The sequence below is a fragment of the Narcine bancroftii genome, chromosome 8 (assembly GCF_036971445.1).
Source record: "Narcine bancroftii isolate sNarBan1 chromosome 8, sNarBan1.hap1, whole genome shotgun sequence".
Lineage (NCBI taxonomy): Eukaryota > Metazoa > Chordata > Chondrichthyes > Torpediniformes > Narcinidae > Narcine > Narcine bancroftii.
The window spans coordinates 12,727,622-12,747,034 of NC_091476.1; the positions used below are offsets into that span (position 1 = coordinate 12,727,622).

General features: G+C 37.8%; 1 protein-coding gene across 5 annotated transcripts in view; it reads left to right on the forward strand.

The window, feature by feature from the left end:
• Positions 1-19,413, forward strand: part of stag2b (STAG2 cohesin complex component b) — a 133,326-nt gene that overhangs the window by 93,816 nt on the left and 20,097 nt on the right. For all 5 annotated transcript variants that reach the window (XM_069892924.1, XM_069892925.1, XM_069892921.1 and 2 more), the window contains 5 exons: positions 1,282-1,352; positions 5,633-5,720; positions 5,818-5,898; positions 14,831-14,923; positions 18,319-18,493. In XM_069892924.1, the coding sequence (XP_069749025.1) occupies positions 1,282-1,352; positions 5,633-5,720; positions 5,818-5,898; positions 14,831-14,923; positions 18,319-18,493 (508 nt within the window). The remainder of the gene's footprint in view (positions 1-1,281; positions 1,353-5,632; positions 5,721-5,817; positions 5,899-14,830; positions 14,924-18,318; positions 18,494-19,413) is intronic.

The window sequence follows — 19,413 nt, forward strand, 5'->3', positions numbered from 1 at the left end:
GAAAGAATTTAATTAAAAAAAAAAATTAAACTGACAGGTTGTCTTGTGAAGATGTGAGTGAAAAAATTAGGTGCCAATGTATCCAAATTTTGGAAATAGAGTGCGTTAGAATGTTGAGTGTAAGATTTGTCACCTGATTGAGGATGTTAGTTAATGTCTTGCCATCTTACATGACTTTTTGATCATTGCTTAAGAATGACAATGGAAAGTTATGGATAAATCCAATACAAGATTATTTAGAACACTCTTAATATTCATATAGAAGCAGTGACTGTGTAAAATATTTTCCTTCTCAGACAAGAATTGCATTGAAAATAGCAGTTTATGTACACAATAGAGGAACATAAAATCATTTGATATTAAACTCAATTTTTTTTAAAATAGTTTCATTCTGTTCTGCTGGAGTTGGCACTAAGTTAGAGTGGTCAATCAGATTTACAAGGGAAAAATCAGAGATTAAAAAGTTGTCCTAATTTGTGTCAAAGTATTTTTCCAGCTTCAAATCAAAGTTGTGTCCAAACCATACAGTTTTACAGCCAATATTTAAAATGAATGGCCTAATTCTTGCTGGATATCATGTCGCTCTTGCATGAGTTGACAGCAAGTTTAAGCAAAAGACTGGTGAATTGAATTTTTGAATCAGAGGGCCTAGTCAAAGGTATTGCTTTGCACTTGTCCTATATAAACAACACCTTGACCTTTACTGTTATTTTAATATTCATTATCTCCCATGGAAAGTTATGGTAGAAATTAACGAAGTGTATGTACCCTTTCAGTGCTATAATTGTGCCAGTACATTTCTTTGATTAAGAAGTAGTCATATAATTTTTTTTTACTTCAATATTTGTGCGAATCTACTCACTAATTTGGCCTCAAGAGATCCCGTTAAATCAGATACAAAATTACAATAAAAGGACTAAAAAACTTGGAGACACAGGAAACTGCAGAAGCTGTAAACAGGATCAAAAACAAAATGCGGTGGAATTGAGTGGGTCAACAGCATCAGTAGAAACTAAAGGCATGGCATCGAGTTTATGGAAGGAATGGATTTGGAGAAGGGTGGTGGAGCAGAGAAGCAAAAAAAAAAGAAAAGTGGTTTAAATTTTTTTTAAATATTGAAGATGAATTTGTTACTTGGCAGTATAAGCTATTTCTTGACTAGAGACATGGACTAGCATGGAATGAGCAATTTTCCTCTTATTAAATGGATACATTAGCTTCATGAGGAGCAGTTAAGAGCATTTTGGTGCATGTGTTTACTAAATTTTGTTTCTGGAACAGGATGAAGAACTTGATGAAGATGATGCTTACCAGGTCTTGTCCACATTGAAAAGAATCACTGCCTTTCACAAGTAAGGATTATTTGTGTATATTAGTATCCATCCCACTTAATTTAAATATTTGGGTTTTTTTTGGCAAGTGTGTGAGTACAGATTTTTGAGCAAGTATGAACCTTTAAACATGTGAAAAGAAGGTACATTCCCATTCAAAGATAGAATTGATTTGCATTTGAGAAATGATATTTTAACTTGGATAGTGATGTGAAACCTGCTTATATTTGATGGACAAATTAGCAGATATTGCAGCACCAACTATTTTTACAAAGGAGAATTTTAAAATGTAGATTAAATAATTTTACAGTTGCAAGCAAAAGCTTATCCTGTTTTTAAGAATCAATATTTTGGTACATTTCAGTACAAAATTCAAGATTCTCGAACAGATCCAACAGATTGGAAGTTTACAAATGCAAGTCCACTCTTTAAAAGGAGAGACGAGGACAATGTGGAGCTTTGGATCAGTTGGCCAAATATCATTTTCATGGAACAAGGGTGTCGAGAAGTTATCGTGCTTTTTGGTGCAAGGACCAAATATAATCAATCAGTTTGTTGATATGAGGCTGCGTCATCATGTGGATGTGAGATAGATGCTGATGGGTTAATGGAATATAGATGATGTAAATGTGGGAGGTTACGGCAAATTAAGTTTCATATGAAGGAAATTGTGAAGTCATTCACTTAGGTAAAATAGAAAGGCAGAGAAGTTTTAAACATTCAATTTTTTAAAAAGGTGGGGGTTTTTTTGTTCTTGGCTTCTGGGTATTCTCATACAAGAGTCACTGAAAGCAAATGTGCAGGTACAGAAGACTTCTCAATAATGAATTGTCTGCTTGTCTTCACCACAAGAGGATTTGAATACAAAAGTAAACAAGACATTCCAATTGAGACTCCGATAGCTTAGTAGTTAGAGCACTGGCCTTGTAAACCAGAGGTCATGAGTTCGTTTCTCGCTGGGGCCTCAATTCTGTGAGGGGTGCTGGATAAAGTGGTGACTCTCAGTCTTCCTTACAGTAGAAATGTAGTATTACTTGTCAATACTGGAACCTTTATACAATTGAACCTGCTCTTTTATACACGGATCTGCATATCTAAGAAAGGATTTTCTTGTGATGGGACTGTAATTTTTTTCTTTCTCAGAATAAAACTTTGTTTATTTTGAATGAATTTGTAAATGAATCATTTTTTTCTGAGCTGAACCTGTTTATTGTTTTGGTTTCTGAAAGAAGGTCCTATTTCTGAAAATGGGTCTTTTATATATAATGTTTTAGTTAATACAGAGCAAATTTTGGACTGATTGGATTTTAAATGAATTCTTAACACACAGTTATATAATTAACCTACTTTCCAAAATAAATTAGAAAGAGTTGTCCTAATTTACAATAGTTTTATATAATTGCTTATCCCTTCTGAATTTCAATCTGAGAATGGGAGACTTTCTCACTGTATCCACAATTAGGGCTCTAATCTCTTTATGACCTGAATGTTAAAGTTACTTTGAACAGGATCGCTTGAACCAAAATAGGTTCCTCAGGTGTTCCATCAAGTTTTTGAGGTGTGTGACATCTTCTTGTTGCTTCTACTGTTGGAGATCAGTGTCCAAAAAGGTCAGTTGAACTAATGAGCAGCCTTATAAGTGCTGTTCTTTTTGTAGCTGAACACAGGCATTTATTAGACCTAAAGGAAGCCAAGTGAGGAGAATTAATGTTATTTTACTGTCTCCTCGCAACTATTCTTACAAATGAAAATCTAAATGTTAAATTTCACAGCAGCCACCAAGAAGTAGGGTATTGAACAAGTTATACACATTTTTTCAGTCTCAGCATTCCAGTGCAGTTTGTACCCAGTTACCTTATAATGAAGGCCAAAGTGTGCTTTCATTTCTCATTGCTTTCAACATCTTAAATTTTGTTTATGTTTAATATTTGAAAGCAGTAACAATTTACAGTTTCACTATTTAATCTATATTCTGCTTTTCTGCCATATAGACCCTCAGTTTTATTTCTCAAAAATTTTGTTGAGAATTATTATATATTTTCTCAAATGACTGCCATTACATATCAGTCACTTTGCCTTTTAATCTATTTTCCCAGTCACACTTTTTAAAATCTGCCTCCTTATCTTTGTATTTGCCTTCATTTTAAAATTTAAAGTGAAATTTGGTCATTTTGTGATCATTCTTTCATAGAAAATTCTTTGCTGTTTAACACGAATGTTCTCATCTGTGTTTGGTGCCACTTTGCATTATTCTCAGAAATTATTCCAAATGGACTCTGTCAACTGTTCCACTTTGCAAATTTTGAAGCAGTGCTGGAATGTTCTGATAAGGTTATTGAATGAAGATCTACCGGGACCAATGCCTGAAGAGGGCGCACAAAATCAGTGAACCGGAGCGGACTCGAAAGGCCAACATGGTCTGTTTCCGCTCTGTAAATGGTTATATGGTATCCTGGCATGTTAGGATTAGGGAGGCTGGGAAGGGTGATGGGTGCAGATAAATGAGTGCTTAGATCTGTAAAAATAAGTATCAGAATTGATGATTACATAGAGTATGGAAAGTAATATTTTCATTTACTCTATGAGGAAATATTCATAACAAATTGCAACTGCAAAGAAATGTTAAGCAATCAGCATAAAGGTGTTTTAAATGATCAAAGCATTTTTTCCAAGAATAATGTCGAGTAATCTTTCAATGGAAACTGTAGAATCATCTTCATTAGAAAAGCAGACAAGACTTCATGATTAAAAGTTCCTAGTTTAGAATGAATCATCAATCATTTTCTCCCCCACTGGATTACTTGGGACACCTGACTGTAACATTCTTGGCTTCCAGTGGTATCTACTTGAACAAAAGACTGTTTTTTGTTCTTTGACCTTTCTTCAACATCAAGAGCAAATCTAATTTTATTAGATTTAAGGCATTTTTCTGTGTGTTCTCCCACGTTTCTGTCAAGTTCACTGATTCTGAAAGCATGGTTACTTGCGAGAGATGTTTTTGCCTTGAATATAGCAGGACACAATAAACTGGATTATGCCAACCTGATCTCATTTTTGTCCACCCCCACCACATCAAATCCCTAATCGAAACCTGAGGCTTTTGTGGACGATGCTGATTTCTGATCTTTTGCATGCTGCAATCGGTGGTGCGGTCTATAAGGCGTAGTTTGGTGGTCCCACACCCCAGCATTCTGCTAAGATGGAGATTGGTCTCTTATCAAAGATGTAGGTGATTTTGGAATTTTTAAAATGAAGAAAAAGACCAGTCAAAGAATGCGAGCATTTAACAATGACTAATATGGAAGGACAGCATAACTTTTAAAAGTCTGCTGAGCTTCAATGTTGCTTCTCCTCAAGTCTGCACCCATTATCCAGCTCTGGGGAGTTCAAGCAATTGTGTGGTCAGAACCTCAATTCCATAAACCGTTCAGCAGCAGGAACAAATTGGAAGACTCTGTCAATGAGTGCTGAACTACAGCTTTTGCAAAACAACTGGCACCACCAGAAAAATCTGGATCAAGTTCACATTTATCATCAGAGTGCACATAGGACAGCCCATAAAACCCTGAGATTCTTTTTCCTGCGGACCAACCAGAATTTCTACCTGTTGTTGGGGTAAACTGAATCAAGAAAAGAGACGTGTCCAAAACGTACACACTGTGCAAATCCAAAACAAAATCAGTGATAAATAATGTGTTAAGTCGAGTCCTTAACTGAGTCACTGAGTGAGTCTGTTGTTATAGAGTCTGATGGTGGAGAGGTAGCAACTGTTCCTGAACCTGGTGGTACATAGAAGTCTTAGGGCACCTATTAATAATAATTCTTGGTTGGATTGAATACTTACGGTCAGTTCTTACCTCCTTGTTGTAAAAAGAGTACATGAATTCACAGTGATGCTGCTTGAAATGTGTGAATTATAACAATCAGCCTGATGAGTATGAGTTGTAAAAGAATAGTTGTATCTATTTTTGGGTGAGTTCAAGATGTTAGGGGAGGTCCCCAAACACCACAAACCAGTATTGGCAAAATTTTGATGTGTGTGTTGTATTGACTATATAATTAAGATGGCTCACAAATACTTGAAAATTAAATGGGAAATGTAATTTTCTGTAAAAAGCAAAAACTTTTGTTCCTCATTGTGCTATTTTGTCTTTCCTTTTCATTCATTCCTCGATCCTTTTCTCTCACTGCTTCAGAGAGCAGTTTTATTTTTCTTTGTGTGCATCTGCAGCCAAGTGCATTTGTTGTTTCTATTGTCTTTCCACAACTTAATTATAACCTTAAAATTGTTGCTTTTCCAGTGCTCATGATCTAACAAGATGGGACTTGTTTGGCAGTAATTATAAACTGTTGAAGATTGGAACTGAAAATGGTGATATGCCAGAACAGGTATTTGTTTCGTGTGTTGATTTTAATGGAATAATAGTGAATTGTTAACTTACTGTATCTAAAAACTGAAATTATGAAATATATTTTTGCTTTTTAGATTGTTGTACATGCACTCCAGTGCACTCACTATGTTATCCTTTGGAACCTAGCAACCGTTTCCGAAGGCAGTTCAACAAAGGTTTGTAAAAACTAAATTAGATGAATTCCCACAGTAATAATGCAATGATTTTTTTTTCATGAGAGCTAAGGTGTGTGTTCAGCTGCCATTTAAAATAAATATTGTCTCAAAATTCCAGTATGCAAGAAAGACGTTAGTTGATAATGTTGTCTCAGAGTGGCATGAAACTGAAAGAGCTTTGATCTGATCGGTTTTCTTTTCATTCATATGTTACCCCAAATGTTAATTGAAGGCAAAATTGGAGTTTTAAGGGAAATTGAGTATTTGCAAACTAGTACAAAATATTCAGTTCATTTTGCATTTGTGTAACCCAACATGATACAGATGACAAAGAATTCTTCAATATGATTGAATAATAGAAAGCATTTTGGAAATACTGGGAGGTTAAGCGCATCTGTCATGCAGGAGACTTAACTTACAGTATCACTAGAGTAGTGGCTTGTAGTAGGCTGAAGATTATTCCATGCTTTAATTGTATGGGGGAAGAATGAATTGCTGTGCACATCTGTCTTGGAAAATGGCTCTACCAATTGGGTTGCCTGCCCATGTCTGCTCCTCACAGGCTTGGGTTTAGTGTAGAATTGGTAGTCTATATCAAGCTGGCAGTTTAGCATTTTGTAAAAACATATCAAGTGGTGTGCTTCACGTCTGTCTTGGAGAGAGCTCTACTTTAATGAATCCAAAAGCTTTGTAACACTCATTTTTCTTCCATATGTATTTGTGACAAATCGGACTGCCTGTCTCTGGACTCGTTCAACAGGAGTAGTGTTTTTGTTTGAGTATGGGTCTCATGTAGCTACTGTGCATTCCAAATGTGGTCTGTCAAGGGTAAGGTACAACTTCTCCTTAACAGAAGTTGAACGATGATGGAAGTTGCATCTCAGAAAATTTAGGACTCTTGTTGCCTTCACCATTGTATGATACATCTGATCATTCTAACACAGGTCATTCTGGATTTTGATGCCAAGGTATTTGGTCTGTTTGCTTTCATCAAGGGTGATACACAGGATTTTGTATGATGTTTTGCCTGGTTTTCTATTCCTGGTGACATGCATGGTTTTGCATTTGAAAGGATTGAAGTGCATGCCCCATTTTTGTGATCATTCTACTGTGCTATCAAGATCCTTTTGGAGAACATCTTCATCAGCTGACTCAATTGGATGGTATACCAAACAGTCGACCACGAATAGTCTAATGGTGCTTGTGACTTTTCTGTGAATGTTGTTGATGTAGAGTAAAACAAATGTGGGCCCTGGGGTATACCATAACACAGAACACCATTCAGAACTTTTTCCATTCACGGACCAGCTGGAGATGTTTCGTCTAGAAATGGGAAATCCATCTTTTAGTGTTGGCGCGAATATTATAATAGTCGAGCTTCTTTAGTAATCTTTGGTGGGTAATGACATCAAATGCTTTGGAGAAGTCGCGCACTGCTAAATCAGTGGTGACATTATTATTGAAGCTTTTGGCCAGGTCATTTTTTTGTCAGAATAAGCTGGGACTTGCATGATCTATGCTTCCTAAATGCATGCTGATTATCAGCAAGAATATTGCGATTGCTAAGATGCCTCATCAGGTTGATGTCTATTATGTGCCCCAGGAGTTTGTAGCAGGTGCTTGTTAATGAATCAGGAGATAATTTTCTGGGTTGATGGTTGAGCCCTTCTTGAAGAGAGGAATGATGTTTATCTTTCTCTAATCCGGGGGAAGGTCACCTGAGTCGAGTGACTGCTGGAAGATAAACTGCAGAAAAGGAGCTAGTTTTTCAGCTGTAGTCTTGAGGGCTTGATTCTGAATCAGGTCTGGCCCAAAATAGCTTTTGCCATGTTGATGTTTACAGTAACCTTTTGACATCTTCAACCTCAATTGTGATTGAAGGTATATCTATATACAGACTGGGCAGTAGATCAGGATAAAGTGAAGAATCCGTATCTTCCCAGGTGAAGACATTTTGGAATTGATTTCGCATATCTCCAAAAATCCTTAGAATGCTCTCCTTCAAGGATTGTAGAAGGATATTGTCCATGGGAACTCCTAATGGTACTATCAACTTGCTTCTGCACTCTGGTGAATTTGTCCGAGTCTGATCTTGTACCACTTTTCTTGGCACGGATGTAAATTTTCTCTTTCTTCTCTACAGTAAGTTTTCTGCTTTAGTTTTGCAGAAAACCAAGGAGGGCACACGTGGCCCTTAATATGTTTGAGGGACATGATTTGTGACAATATAATTTTGTGAGTCTCATAGCCATACCCAGTTATCTTTAACAGACTTTTTTTAATCTGCAAATTGAAGAAATCTTTCCCAAGTTGTTTTACTAAAACTTCAAATTCCTCATTGTTCACCCTGCTGTAAAGGGGGATTTTATGAGGTGGTTTAGAATGGATTGTAGTCTTTGTATACAGTTTTGCTTGGATGACAAAATGATTACTAATTTCAGCACTGGATGAAATCTCTGAAAATAAGTCTGGATGTGTTGTGAGTAATAAAGTCTAAGGTGTTTTCAGTGCCAGTTGTATCATCACATCTGGTAGGGAAAGTGACTTTCTGGGACAGTGTCATATCAGGATCGTATCAGCCAGGGCTTCTTGGAGACCACCTTTTGGTTCGCTTTGTTTGCCATCAGATGAATCTATGTCTGGGACATTAAAATCACCTCCCCAGATAATAAAAGGAGAGCACGAAGAGGCATTTATTTTGGAGATGCTTGAGTCAAAGTCCAGGAGGCCCTAACCCCATCTGCACTGCCTGTCCATGAAGTGTAAATTGGCACCAAATTTGCTCTGAGTCGCTGCCTAAATAGGTCTTTTTAAAACACGCTGACTTAAAAACACCACTTCCTTGAGAATTTCTGTCCTTTCTAAAAATTTGGAGGTGAGGAGGGAATATCTCAGATGATTTGACTGAGAGGCCGTGCCAAGATTCAGACCCAATTTGGATGTCTGGATTTTTGGTTTCGATAAATGAATTAAACAGCTGATTTTCCTTTTATACTGCGGCAGATGATAGCAATTTTAGTCCCGTTACTATTATTAGTATCCTTGCGAGTACTGTTCTTTTTAATGCTTCAAGTTTTATTGTGAGCGTTGGATTGGTTTCTTTCTCCTTCAACATATTGGCGGTTGGTGCCAATGGGAGGGGAAGGCTGGGGATTACCATAAACGGGGGTGTTACTCTTGTCATCTTTCCTAACAATGGTCCAGCGATTTTTTTGCCTTGACACATTCCAGTTGGGGAGAATTTTTTTGCTGCTTTGTTGTCTTTTAGCCACTCTTTCCAGAATAATCAGCGCAAATTGGGCTAGATGATAAATTCTCGTGATTCCATTCAACGCAGTCATTGTCATCACTCAAGGATGTAAGGCTTCCAAAAGAATTACTCAGGTTAAGCATTCTTGTTTGGTCGCTTGGTGAGTCAAAAAATGAAATCACAAAGTTAATGACATCACACGTGGGGCATAACCAAATAGAGCTTAGGTTTCTGGAGTGGAAATTAGTGGTGCCATCAGATACATAAGAGCAATTAATTAAGGTGAAACTAATTTCTACACATCGAACACTGAATGCCAGAATCTCTAACGGCTTTTGAGCACAAACCACATGGGTACTTTGGTTTATGTCCACGGTGCCGAGGTAAAGGGCCTGGATTGAGGTGAATGACCCCTGCCAGTAGGTTAACAATAATGAATAATGGTAAGTAGCTTCTAGGGTAGCCTGAAAAAGAGAGTAGATGAGCGTTTCAAGCCATTTCTACAAAATACATTTACTGCAGATGAGTAAGAGATTGTATATGCAGAACATTTCATTTTGGTACGACTCCCTCGTGCACTGATCCCTGCCCACCCATCGCACCCCCAGCACTCTCCCCTGTGCCTGCAGGAGATGCAACACTTGTAGCCGCACTTCCTCCCTCATCACAGTCCAGGGCCCCAAATAGCCCTTTCATGTGAAGCAATATTTCACTTATACTTCCGGATCTCTTAACTACCGCACCCTTTGTGACATTCTCTATATAAGTACATAAGAAATTGGAGCGGGGGTAGGCCTGTTGAGCCTGCTCCACCATTTAGTAAGATCATGGCTGATCTGATCATTGTCTCAATTCCATCTACCTGCCTTTTCCCCATATCCCTTAATTTCTTTTTTTAATGTAAAAATCTATCTAACTGAATCATAAATATGTTTAATGAAGTAGCCTCAACCACTTCCCTGGGTAGAGAATTCTACAGATCCACTACTTTATGGCAAAAACAGTTTTTTCTCACCTGTGTCTTAAATCTACTCCCCTGAATCTTAAGGCTGTGTCCCCTAATTCTGGATTCACCTACCAGTGAAAACAATTTTCCTATCTTCATCTTAACTAATCCTTTCATAATTTTATATTTCTATAATTTCTCTTCTCATTCTTCTGAATTCGGGTGAGTATAATCCCAGATGATTTAGTCTCTCCTTGTAGGTCAACTCCCTCATCTCTGGGATCAACCTGGTAAACCTCCTTTGGACTGCCTCCAAAGCCAGTATATCCTTCCTCAAGTATGGAGACCAAAACTGCGCACAGTATTCCAAGTGCAGACTCACCAGTGCCATGTACAGTTGCAGCATGACCTCCTTGCCTTTGAATTCAATTCCTCTAGCGATGAAGGTCAACATTCCATTTGCCTTCTTAATAACCTGTTGTACCTGCAACCCAACTTTTTGCAATTCATGCACAAGTACTCCCTAGTCCTTCTGCACTACAGCATTCTGCTCTTCTATTTTTCCTACCAAAGTGGATGACCTTGCATTTACTAACGTTGTACTCCATCTGCCAGACTTTGCCCACTCACCAAACGTAATTATATCCTGCTGCAGCCTCTCCACATCCTCCGTACAATTTGCTTTTCAACTCAATTTAGTATCATCCCCAAACTTGGCTACACTACACTCTGTCCCTTCTTCCAAAACATCAATGTAAATGGTGAACATCTGCGGGCCCACCACAGACCCCTGCGGCTCTCCACTTACCACTGTCTACCAATCAGAAAAACTCCTATTAATCCTGACTCTCTGCCTTCTGCCAGTTAACCAATCCTCAGTCCATACTTCCTGATTCCATTTATCTGTATCTTATTGATAAGTCTCTTGTGTGGAACCTTATCAGACGTCTTCTGGAAATCCAAATGTGCAACATCAACCTGTTCCCCTCTATCTACCGCACCCATTATATCTTCAAAGAACTCCAGCAAGTTTGTCAAACAAGACCTTCCCTTTCTGAATCCATGCTGCGTCTGCCTGATGGAACCCCTTTGTTCTAAATGTCTCGGTATTTCATCCTTCATGATAGTTTCAAGCATTTTCCTGACTACAGACGTTAAGCTAACTGCCCGACAGCTACCCGTCTTCTCCCTTCATCCCTTTTCAAAAAGTGCTATGACATTTGCTGTCTTCCATTCTGCTGGGACCTGCCCAGAATCCAGAGAATTTTGGTGAATGACTACCAACGCATCAACTATAACTCCCACTATTTCCCTCAGGACCAGGGGATTTGTCTGCTTTCTGTCCTATTAGTTTGCTCATCACGAACTTTTTTGTAACACTTATTTTATCAAGGTCCCTCCCTTTGTCTCCCTATCACCACTCTTTGGCATGCTGGATGTGTCTTCGACCGTGAAGACTGACATAATAATTGTTCCATGCCTCAGCCATTTCCTCATTACTCAATATTAATCTCCTGTTCTCATCTTCCAAGGAATCTATGTTGACTCTAGTCACCCTCTTCCATTTTACATATTTATAAAATTTTTTGCAATGTTTTTATATTTTGTGCGAATTTACTTTCATAATCCTTAGTTTTCCTTTGTTGCCTTTTAAATATTTCCCATTCCTTCATTTTCCCTCTACTCTTGGTGACTTTGAAAACGTGAGCTTTCAATTTTATACTTTCCTTTATTTCTTTAGTTAACCTCTCTTCCCTCTCTTATTTTTAATGGGAATATATTTTTGTTGAGCACTGAGGAAAAATCTCTTTGGAAGTCTTCCACTGTTCCTCATCTGTTCTGCCAACCAGCCTGTGCTCCCAGTGCATGCTGACCAATTCCTCCCTTATCCTGTTTTAGTCTACCCTGTTCATTGGAGAGACAGGTCGCAGACTGGGAGATCGCTTCACAACCACAGTGACCTCCCAGTGGCCAACTATTTTGTTTCTGGGTCACACCCGGTGGAGGAACAACACCTTATTTTCCAGCTGGGCACCCTCCAGCCGCATGGCATGAAGATTGACTTTGCTGCTTTCCATTAAGCCTGCTTGCCTTTTCTTTCCCCTTTCCCATCCTTCCAGTTCTTTCACCCACATAGCCCTATCAATTCCCCCTCCCCCTCATTGCTGCTGTCTCCTCCCTTCTTTCTCCACCTATCATCTTCTGCCTTGCCCCCCCCCCATCCCCCGCTTGGAAATATTGGTATCAATGCAAATATTGATCTTGTTCAGGTCAGCAAGGTATCAGGACAATGTTGGGTAAAACTCTAACATAATAGTAAAAAAAAAACCAAGACAATTTATTAAAAAGAAAGGGTAAATAGTAAAATATAAACATTAAACAATAAAAGAACCTGTTTTTCATAAATGTCATGCAGATTAATAGCAGTAAGTTTTTGGACCCACAATGCATGCAACAGATATGCCATCTTAGTACTGAATTCAATAATGAACCAGTTGAAAACCTCAGTGATTCCAGTTCCAATGCCATTCTTTGAATTTCTTGCCATTTGGTGAAAATTTCCTTGAAACTGACAGCCTTCACATACTTAACTCTGCGACGACACAGTTCTTAAGTGAATATAAAGCATGAATCTCCTGAATTCTCCAGTTGTATAGTTGGGGAATCTGACCACTTAATTTGTGCCATGATCAGTTGAGCTCGGGTATCGTGAAGCAAATAAATCAATTGTTATGATTCGAACTGCAACTGTGTGAGAAAAATGCACATCAATTTATTTAAAAGTTTATTGGTCACAGAATACCTCATGTAATGAGAAGGGTTTTTCGAGAGCAGATTGGCAAGTTACTTGGCATGTGTAATGACCACACAATAGAGTGTAAGATTTCAATGAAAAGGACAATCAGTGGACATAAAGCATGATAGCAATGTTGTGAGGTTCATTCAAAAATTAACTTCAAACCCTTGGTACATACTTGCACGTTCTTAAGCCTCCTGGATGGCTGGAGGAGAATGAGTGTGTGTCCAGGTTGTGATGGTCTTTCAGTAAGTTGGCTGCCTTTCCCTAGCAGCAGGAGATATGGATGGAGTGGTGGGGGCAGGGTAGCTTATGTTTGTTTCTGAACATCATTTGCAGTCTTGTGTAACTTTTGATCTTGAGCCAAGTAGCTCCAATGCCATGCTGTGATTCTTCCAGCAAATATGGTTTTAATGGTGTACCTGCCGAAGTTGTTGAGGGATAAGGGGGACATGCCAAATCTCCTCAGTCTCCTGAGAAAGTGGAGATGTTATTATGTTCGCTTGACCATTGTATCAACATGATTGCCTAGGTTAGGACATTGAGATATTTATTTCCAAGAACAAGAAGAAAAATAATTACTCTTTCGATATTAATTTGGACAAGAATGTGGACTTTGCCCCCTTTCTGAAGTTGATGATCATCTTTGTTTTATAAATGTGGAAAGATGTTATCTTGGCACCATGCCTCTATGCTCTCAATCTTTTTTCCTCTATTTGGTCTCATGATTATTTAATACCAGACCTACTGCTGTGGTGCATTTGGAGTTGGAGTGGTATTTTGATGTCCAGTCGTGAGTGCAAAGGGAGTGCGGAAGGGACAGAGTACACAGCATATGTGTTGATTGTGATTGAAGACGAGATATTATCCACCTTCACTGATTGCAACCTATTAAACAGGAAATCAAGACATATAGGAGGTTAGGTTCAGGGTTATGTGAGAATCTGGAGCAACAATCAATCTGCTGAAGGAATTTGGGGTTGAGTCGTGTATGTGGGTGAAAAATAATCGAAGAAGTCTTGATGAAGGATTCTGCCCAGAAACTGATTCTTCTTTATTCCATTAATGCTGCTTGACTTGCTGAGTTCTTACAGCAGATTGTTGTTGCTTATCAATTCAGATCTTTTCAATGCTTCAAATAAGTTATGTACATTCTAAGTGATTTGTTTTTTAAATACATGTGCCAACCAACCAATTTTCCGCTGCAACCGTGTCTGCCTGTCCCGCATCGGACTTGTCAGCCACAAACGAGCCTGCAGCTGACGTGGACATTTACCCCCTCCATAAATCTTCGTCCGCGAAGCCAAGCCAAAGAAGAAGAAACATGTGCCGCATAATGTCCTTTCGAGCAACGTCCGGCTGCATATATAAATCCACGGTCCCATAAGATTATAATAGAGATCAGAAATCCCGATCGAGAACGGGACGCAGCGGACGCGCATCTCATGTCCCTTGTAAACAAAGTGATAATACATATGTCTTTATAGTCCTAATAAGCGCTTACTTTGCTGTCTTCTGTCTGTACTGTACTTTCTATCGTTTTTTTAATGTGAACCTTCCCTACTTAACTGATACGTTTACCATACTTCGACTCGTAGGCAGCAGCATCCAATCTCATGTATTGTGTGTCTCTTGAGTGTTGTCGTTTTGTGCAAACACCATATATACTTCCCAATGTCCAAGTTGCATAACGTCCTATTTCACGGAACACGTCGTAGTCATTAAGTATTTGCATTTCAATTGCTGAATTCGTTTTTAATTTTTTTTTTGTGAATGATTCTCTGAACTTGCTTGCATTTGTTACAATGTGTCACTTGTGAATGTTGCAATATGTCACATCTGAAAATTTTGGTGGGAAAATTTATTGAAAGGAGAATCGTCATGTCTCCACAGCAGATACTATGGAAGGTTCCAATAACCCCGTGCATTTTCTTTTCAGGAGGAATTAATAATGCTACGGAAACAAATGCGAGCCTTCTGCCAGATCTGTCAGCGGTACCTGACAAACGTTAATACAGCTGTTAAAGAACAGGTAACAGAGATCACAGCTACAAAATTACCCATGTATTTTCATTTATCTCATTGGCCATTTGCACGAACAGTGATTGATGATGCTGCTTTATATGTAGAATTGGAAGGGGATGGTCACTCCATTCATTCTCAGTTTGACATTTATTTAGCTCCTTCGGATAAATGGTGAAATAACATTTTTTTTTTATACCTGCAGTTTGTGACCTCAAACAAAAATCTTGTTATGAAATTAAACTGTTTTATTGAAACTCCATAATTTTATCACTTGCAGATACATTTAAGCTGTTCAGAAATCACATTTGTCTTCATGAACTCCATGGTAGCCTTTTTGAGAGTCCAAAGAACTTTTTATCCTTGCGTCAAATTAAATTTCCATTCCATACACTTCATTTTTAACTGGTTATGCTTTGTAAAATGTCATGTTTTCATTTTATTTCGTATTAATATAATTAATAATAGTGTTTCAAATTGTGTTACGCCAAATTTATAAGTCCATAGTTAAATTTGTCCTTTGTCCTCACTTCATAATCTACATAAAGTATTTTATGTGTACATTTGGCTCATAGCCTGCCATTCATGTAAAAATTAAGAACAAATGTTGCTATTCTGTTACCATGTCCACTTTTATTTCTAGAAGCAGTAAATTCAAATGCAACATCATTTCTCTATAAATGCTAAACCTTTCAACAAAAAAAGTTATATTTTTAAATTACATAAGTTTCAGATTTGTACTTTCTTCCTTATTTATTTGCTCCTTTTGCCTTAGTGATACTTTGGTATTTTACTATACGTTTCTTGCATCAGAGTTTTACTGTTCAGATTTACTTGGGCATCAGAGCTGTGTGGGTGAACCTGAGATGACTGAAAGGGAAAGATGAAGAGAAATCAGTGACAAAAAGAAGAGATGAGTGCGAGGGAGATAATGCATTTCTGATACCGAAAGAGACAGTAGTTGTGTTAAATTTATTATGGGTAAAACATTGGTTAGGCCACACTGGAGTATTGTGTGCAATTCTGGTTGCCCCATTGCAGGTACAATGTTGAGGTTTTGAGAAAGGCACAGAAGATAGTTGCATGAATACATCAATTTCACATTGCCATTTTATAATTGGAGTGCCACGGGATCAGTGCTGAGATCTCCACTCTTGATTTCCTGGGTGATGAGATGAAAGAACTAAGTGCTTTGTCAGGAAGTTTGGTGATATTCCATAGGTGAGATACCAACTTCTGAGGAGGACAAGGTCTAGAAAGCATTTTAGTGACTTGGAGTCAGCGGAATGTCACCTTGATCACTGATGGGGAAAATAAATTAAAAAAAAAAATAGGATAATGTAGAATGATGTTGCACAGAGATCTGGAGGTCTTCATACACAAATCACAAACAGTTAGCATGCAGCTAATAACTTAGGCAATTTCAATGCTGGCTTGCATGTTAAGAAGGATGGAGTCAAAGGTACTGATGCCATACTAAAACTGGGAGATGGCTTTGTCGAGTACCTCTACTCTGCTGCAATAGTGGGTATATCCCACTGGCCACCCATTTTAATTCCCTTGCTGACATGGTCTGGGGCTGCCCCCAAATTAGAGGAACAGCGCCTTGTATTCTGTCTGGGCACCCTCCATTTGGATGCCATTAACATCGACTTATCCAATTTCTGTTTGGCACTCTCCCCACCCCCATCTATCCCGGTATCTCCTCTTGCTCTTTTTCTTTCGTTTCTTTTCCCTTTGTCTCCAGCTCTGCATTCTCAGAGCCACCCCCCTCACCCAATTAATTTTACCTTTCCTTTCCTCTCCTCTTCTATCCCTAGCCAATTAACACCATTTGTCTGTTGGATTGCGCTCCTCCCCTATCCATTCCTTTTATTCAGATGCCTGGCTACTTTTTATTCATACCTTGCAGAAGGGCTTAGGCCTGTAATGCTGGTTATATATCATTTCCTCTTATAGACACTCTAAGCCCTGCTGAGTTCCTCCAGCATTTTGACAATCACTGTTTTAATTGTACCTAATGGACTCATTATGTGCACGGTTTCATAATTCCAAAGGAAATGGACCAATGACAATTTTTCTCAAGCCAAATATTTGAATAACAATTGGGTCTAGATCAGTCGTTGTCAACCTTCCCTTCCCACTCACATACCACCTTAAGTGATCCCTTACTAATCACAGAGCACTTATGACATAGGGATTACTTAAGGTGGAATGTGAGTTTGGGGGGCAGTTTAAACACCACTGATTTAGATTCATTGGAATATTGAAGAACAAGAGAATGAAAAATTTGTTGCCATCTAATGAGTTTCCAGGGGACATCAAAATTGGTTGTATCATGGTTTAATAGGAAATCATGTTTGAGATGAAATTTAATCAGGTGTTAATATATTATTAAATCAAAAAGACAAGGGCAAATATGTTCACAGTGGAATCACTTTAATATTTAAAAAAACAGGAATGGAGTTCAAATATATACAGTTTTTCATCGGTGAGAGTTGAGGTAAATCAATGTCAAAATGTTTTAAAATATAAATGGCAAAAGACTTTAACGTGGGAAGCATTGACACGTTCAAAATGCAAGATGTGTTTGAGAGAATAAGTGAAAGGTTACATTCCATTTCAACTGATGAACTGTTAAGAATTTTTTTTCACATTTTCAAATTCCATATTTGGATTAAGGAAGTCTTCAAGCTGGTTCAGGGGATGATGGCAAAGAGTCATAAATTTAAAAGAGAAATTCCTAGGCAGTTGAATGTGGTGATTTTGCAGTGTTTTAGCTAGGGAATGATAGAATGGTTGATTAAAAATAAATCGATCAACAGATTCAGAATGATCATTCACAGAGAATTGTTATGAACTAATCACAAAAATCCAACGTGCCCATGATAGGTAGAATGACATCCATATGTTACATAATCGCTCCAAAGAAGTCAAAGAATTTTTTAATGCAAATTGCCTAATTCATAGATTTGGTATCTAGTGATAATTGCAATACATTACATTATATTATGTTATTTGTTTATTTTTGTGAAGGGTTTTTTTTTCAAGCTGATGGGATCAGAAGAGTTATTTCTTTTAGAACATCATTCCTCCTAAGAATTTGTTTTTTTGTGTGTGTGGAAATATGCCACGTTGCTATAAGTTAGAGGAATGAGCACTGATAGAACTCAATTTAGAAATTCCAGACTAAAAGCAGACCTTGGAGCAAGAAATACGTTAGTATTGTATCATACAAGTATTCTTTACCTTAAGATCAAAAGATACATTTGAAGTGTTCTTGTTTCAAATTAATTATTGTAAATTTTGGTGAACTCACAATAAGAGACATTTAATTAGTGCAATGCATTTCCTTTCAAAGTAGATTTGGTAACTTTCAGTAATCATTTCTATTTTGTTTTGTAGGCTTTCACTATCTTGTGTGATATTCTGATGATTTTTAGCCACCAGATTATGACAGGTGGACGTGAAGTTCTGGAACCTCTGGTTTACACTCCAGATTCATGTCTACAATCAGAGTTACTCAGCTTCATCTTGGACCATGTATTTATTGACCAGGATGAAGACGGTCATAGTACAGGTGAGTGATGTCATTTTTTTTTAATATGCTTATCTGTGGCAAATAATTACATCTTTGCTTGGGGATTAAACTAAGTGTAGAATAAGTTTGAACAACAAGTAGAACTTGATGAAGCAGACGTGCTGTTATTGAAGTCTTAGCTTCTCAATGTTGTGAACAAGGGAGGTGATAAGAAAACTTATTCTGGTGGTATTTGGAGAATTATCATTGTGAACACTTTTTTCTTGAATCTGGTTTGCCCTCTGTGATTTTTGGATAATACTGCTTATGCCTGGCCAGTGAAGTGGCCCATCAATACAAATGGGAACGCAAAAGTAGAATAGGATACTCATGAAGAACAGCAGAAATGAGAAGGAAAATATAGGAAATATCCAACACTCAGGCAACATCGTGGAGAGAAACAAGCAAATTTTTGATATGCGATCTTTCAACTTTGAAAGTTTATCTGTGTGATTTTTGTTATGTTTTAATTCAAACAGTTTGAGCTGCTTGTGATTTTATGCCAAAACCTGTCATGTTGCTCATTTTCAAGTGAGCCATGTACATCGTAATAATGAAATGCAAACTACGCTACTTTTCCTGGAATGCAAGCACTGTTGTCCAGGAGATTAATTTTTCTGGTCATTAACTGGTTTCCTTGGTTGAAAATGATTAAAATCTAATCCAGAGATCCAGTTCTTTGCCATTATGAGGGAGAATATTACCCAAAGATGCAACGTCTAATTGCTGTCCAATTATGTTGTTGGAAAATGTTAATGAATTTTTAGTAGGATGAGTTCTGGGTTATTGGAACGGAGAAATAGAAACATTGGCTTTTGCATCTAAATCATTAAACAGTGAAATTCCCGTTATCCAGAATTTAAGCAACAGATAACCTCCAGCAACTGCCAAAAGAAATCAAGAAAGAAAGAAATAAAATA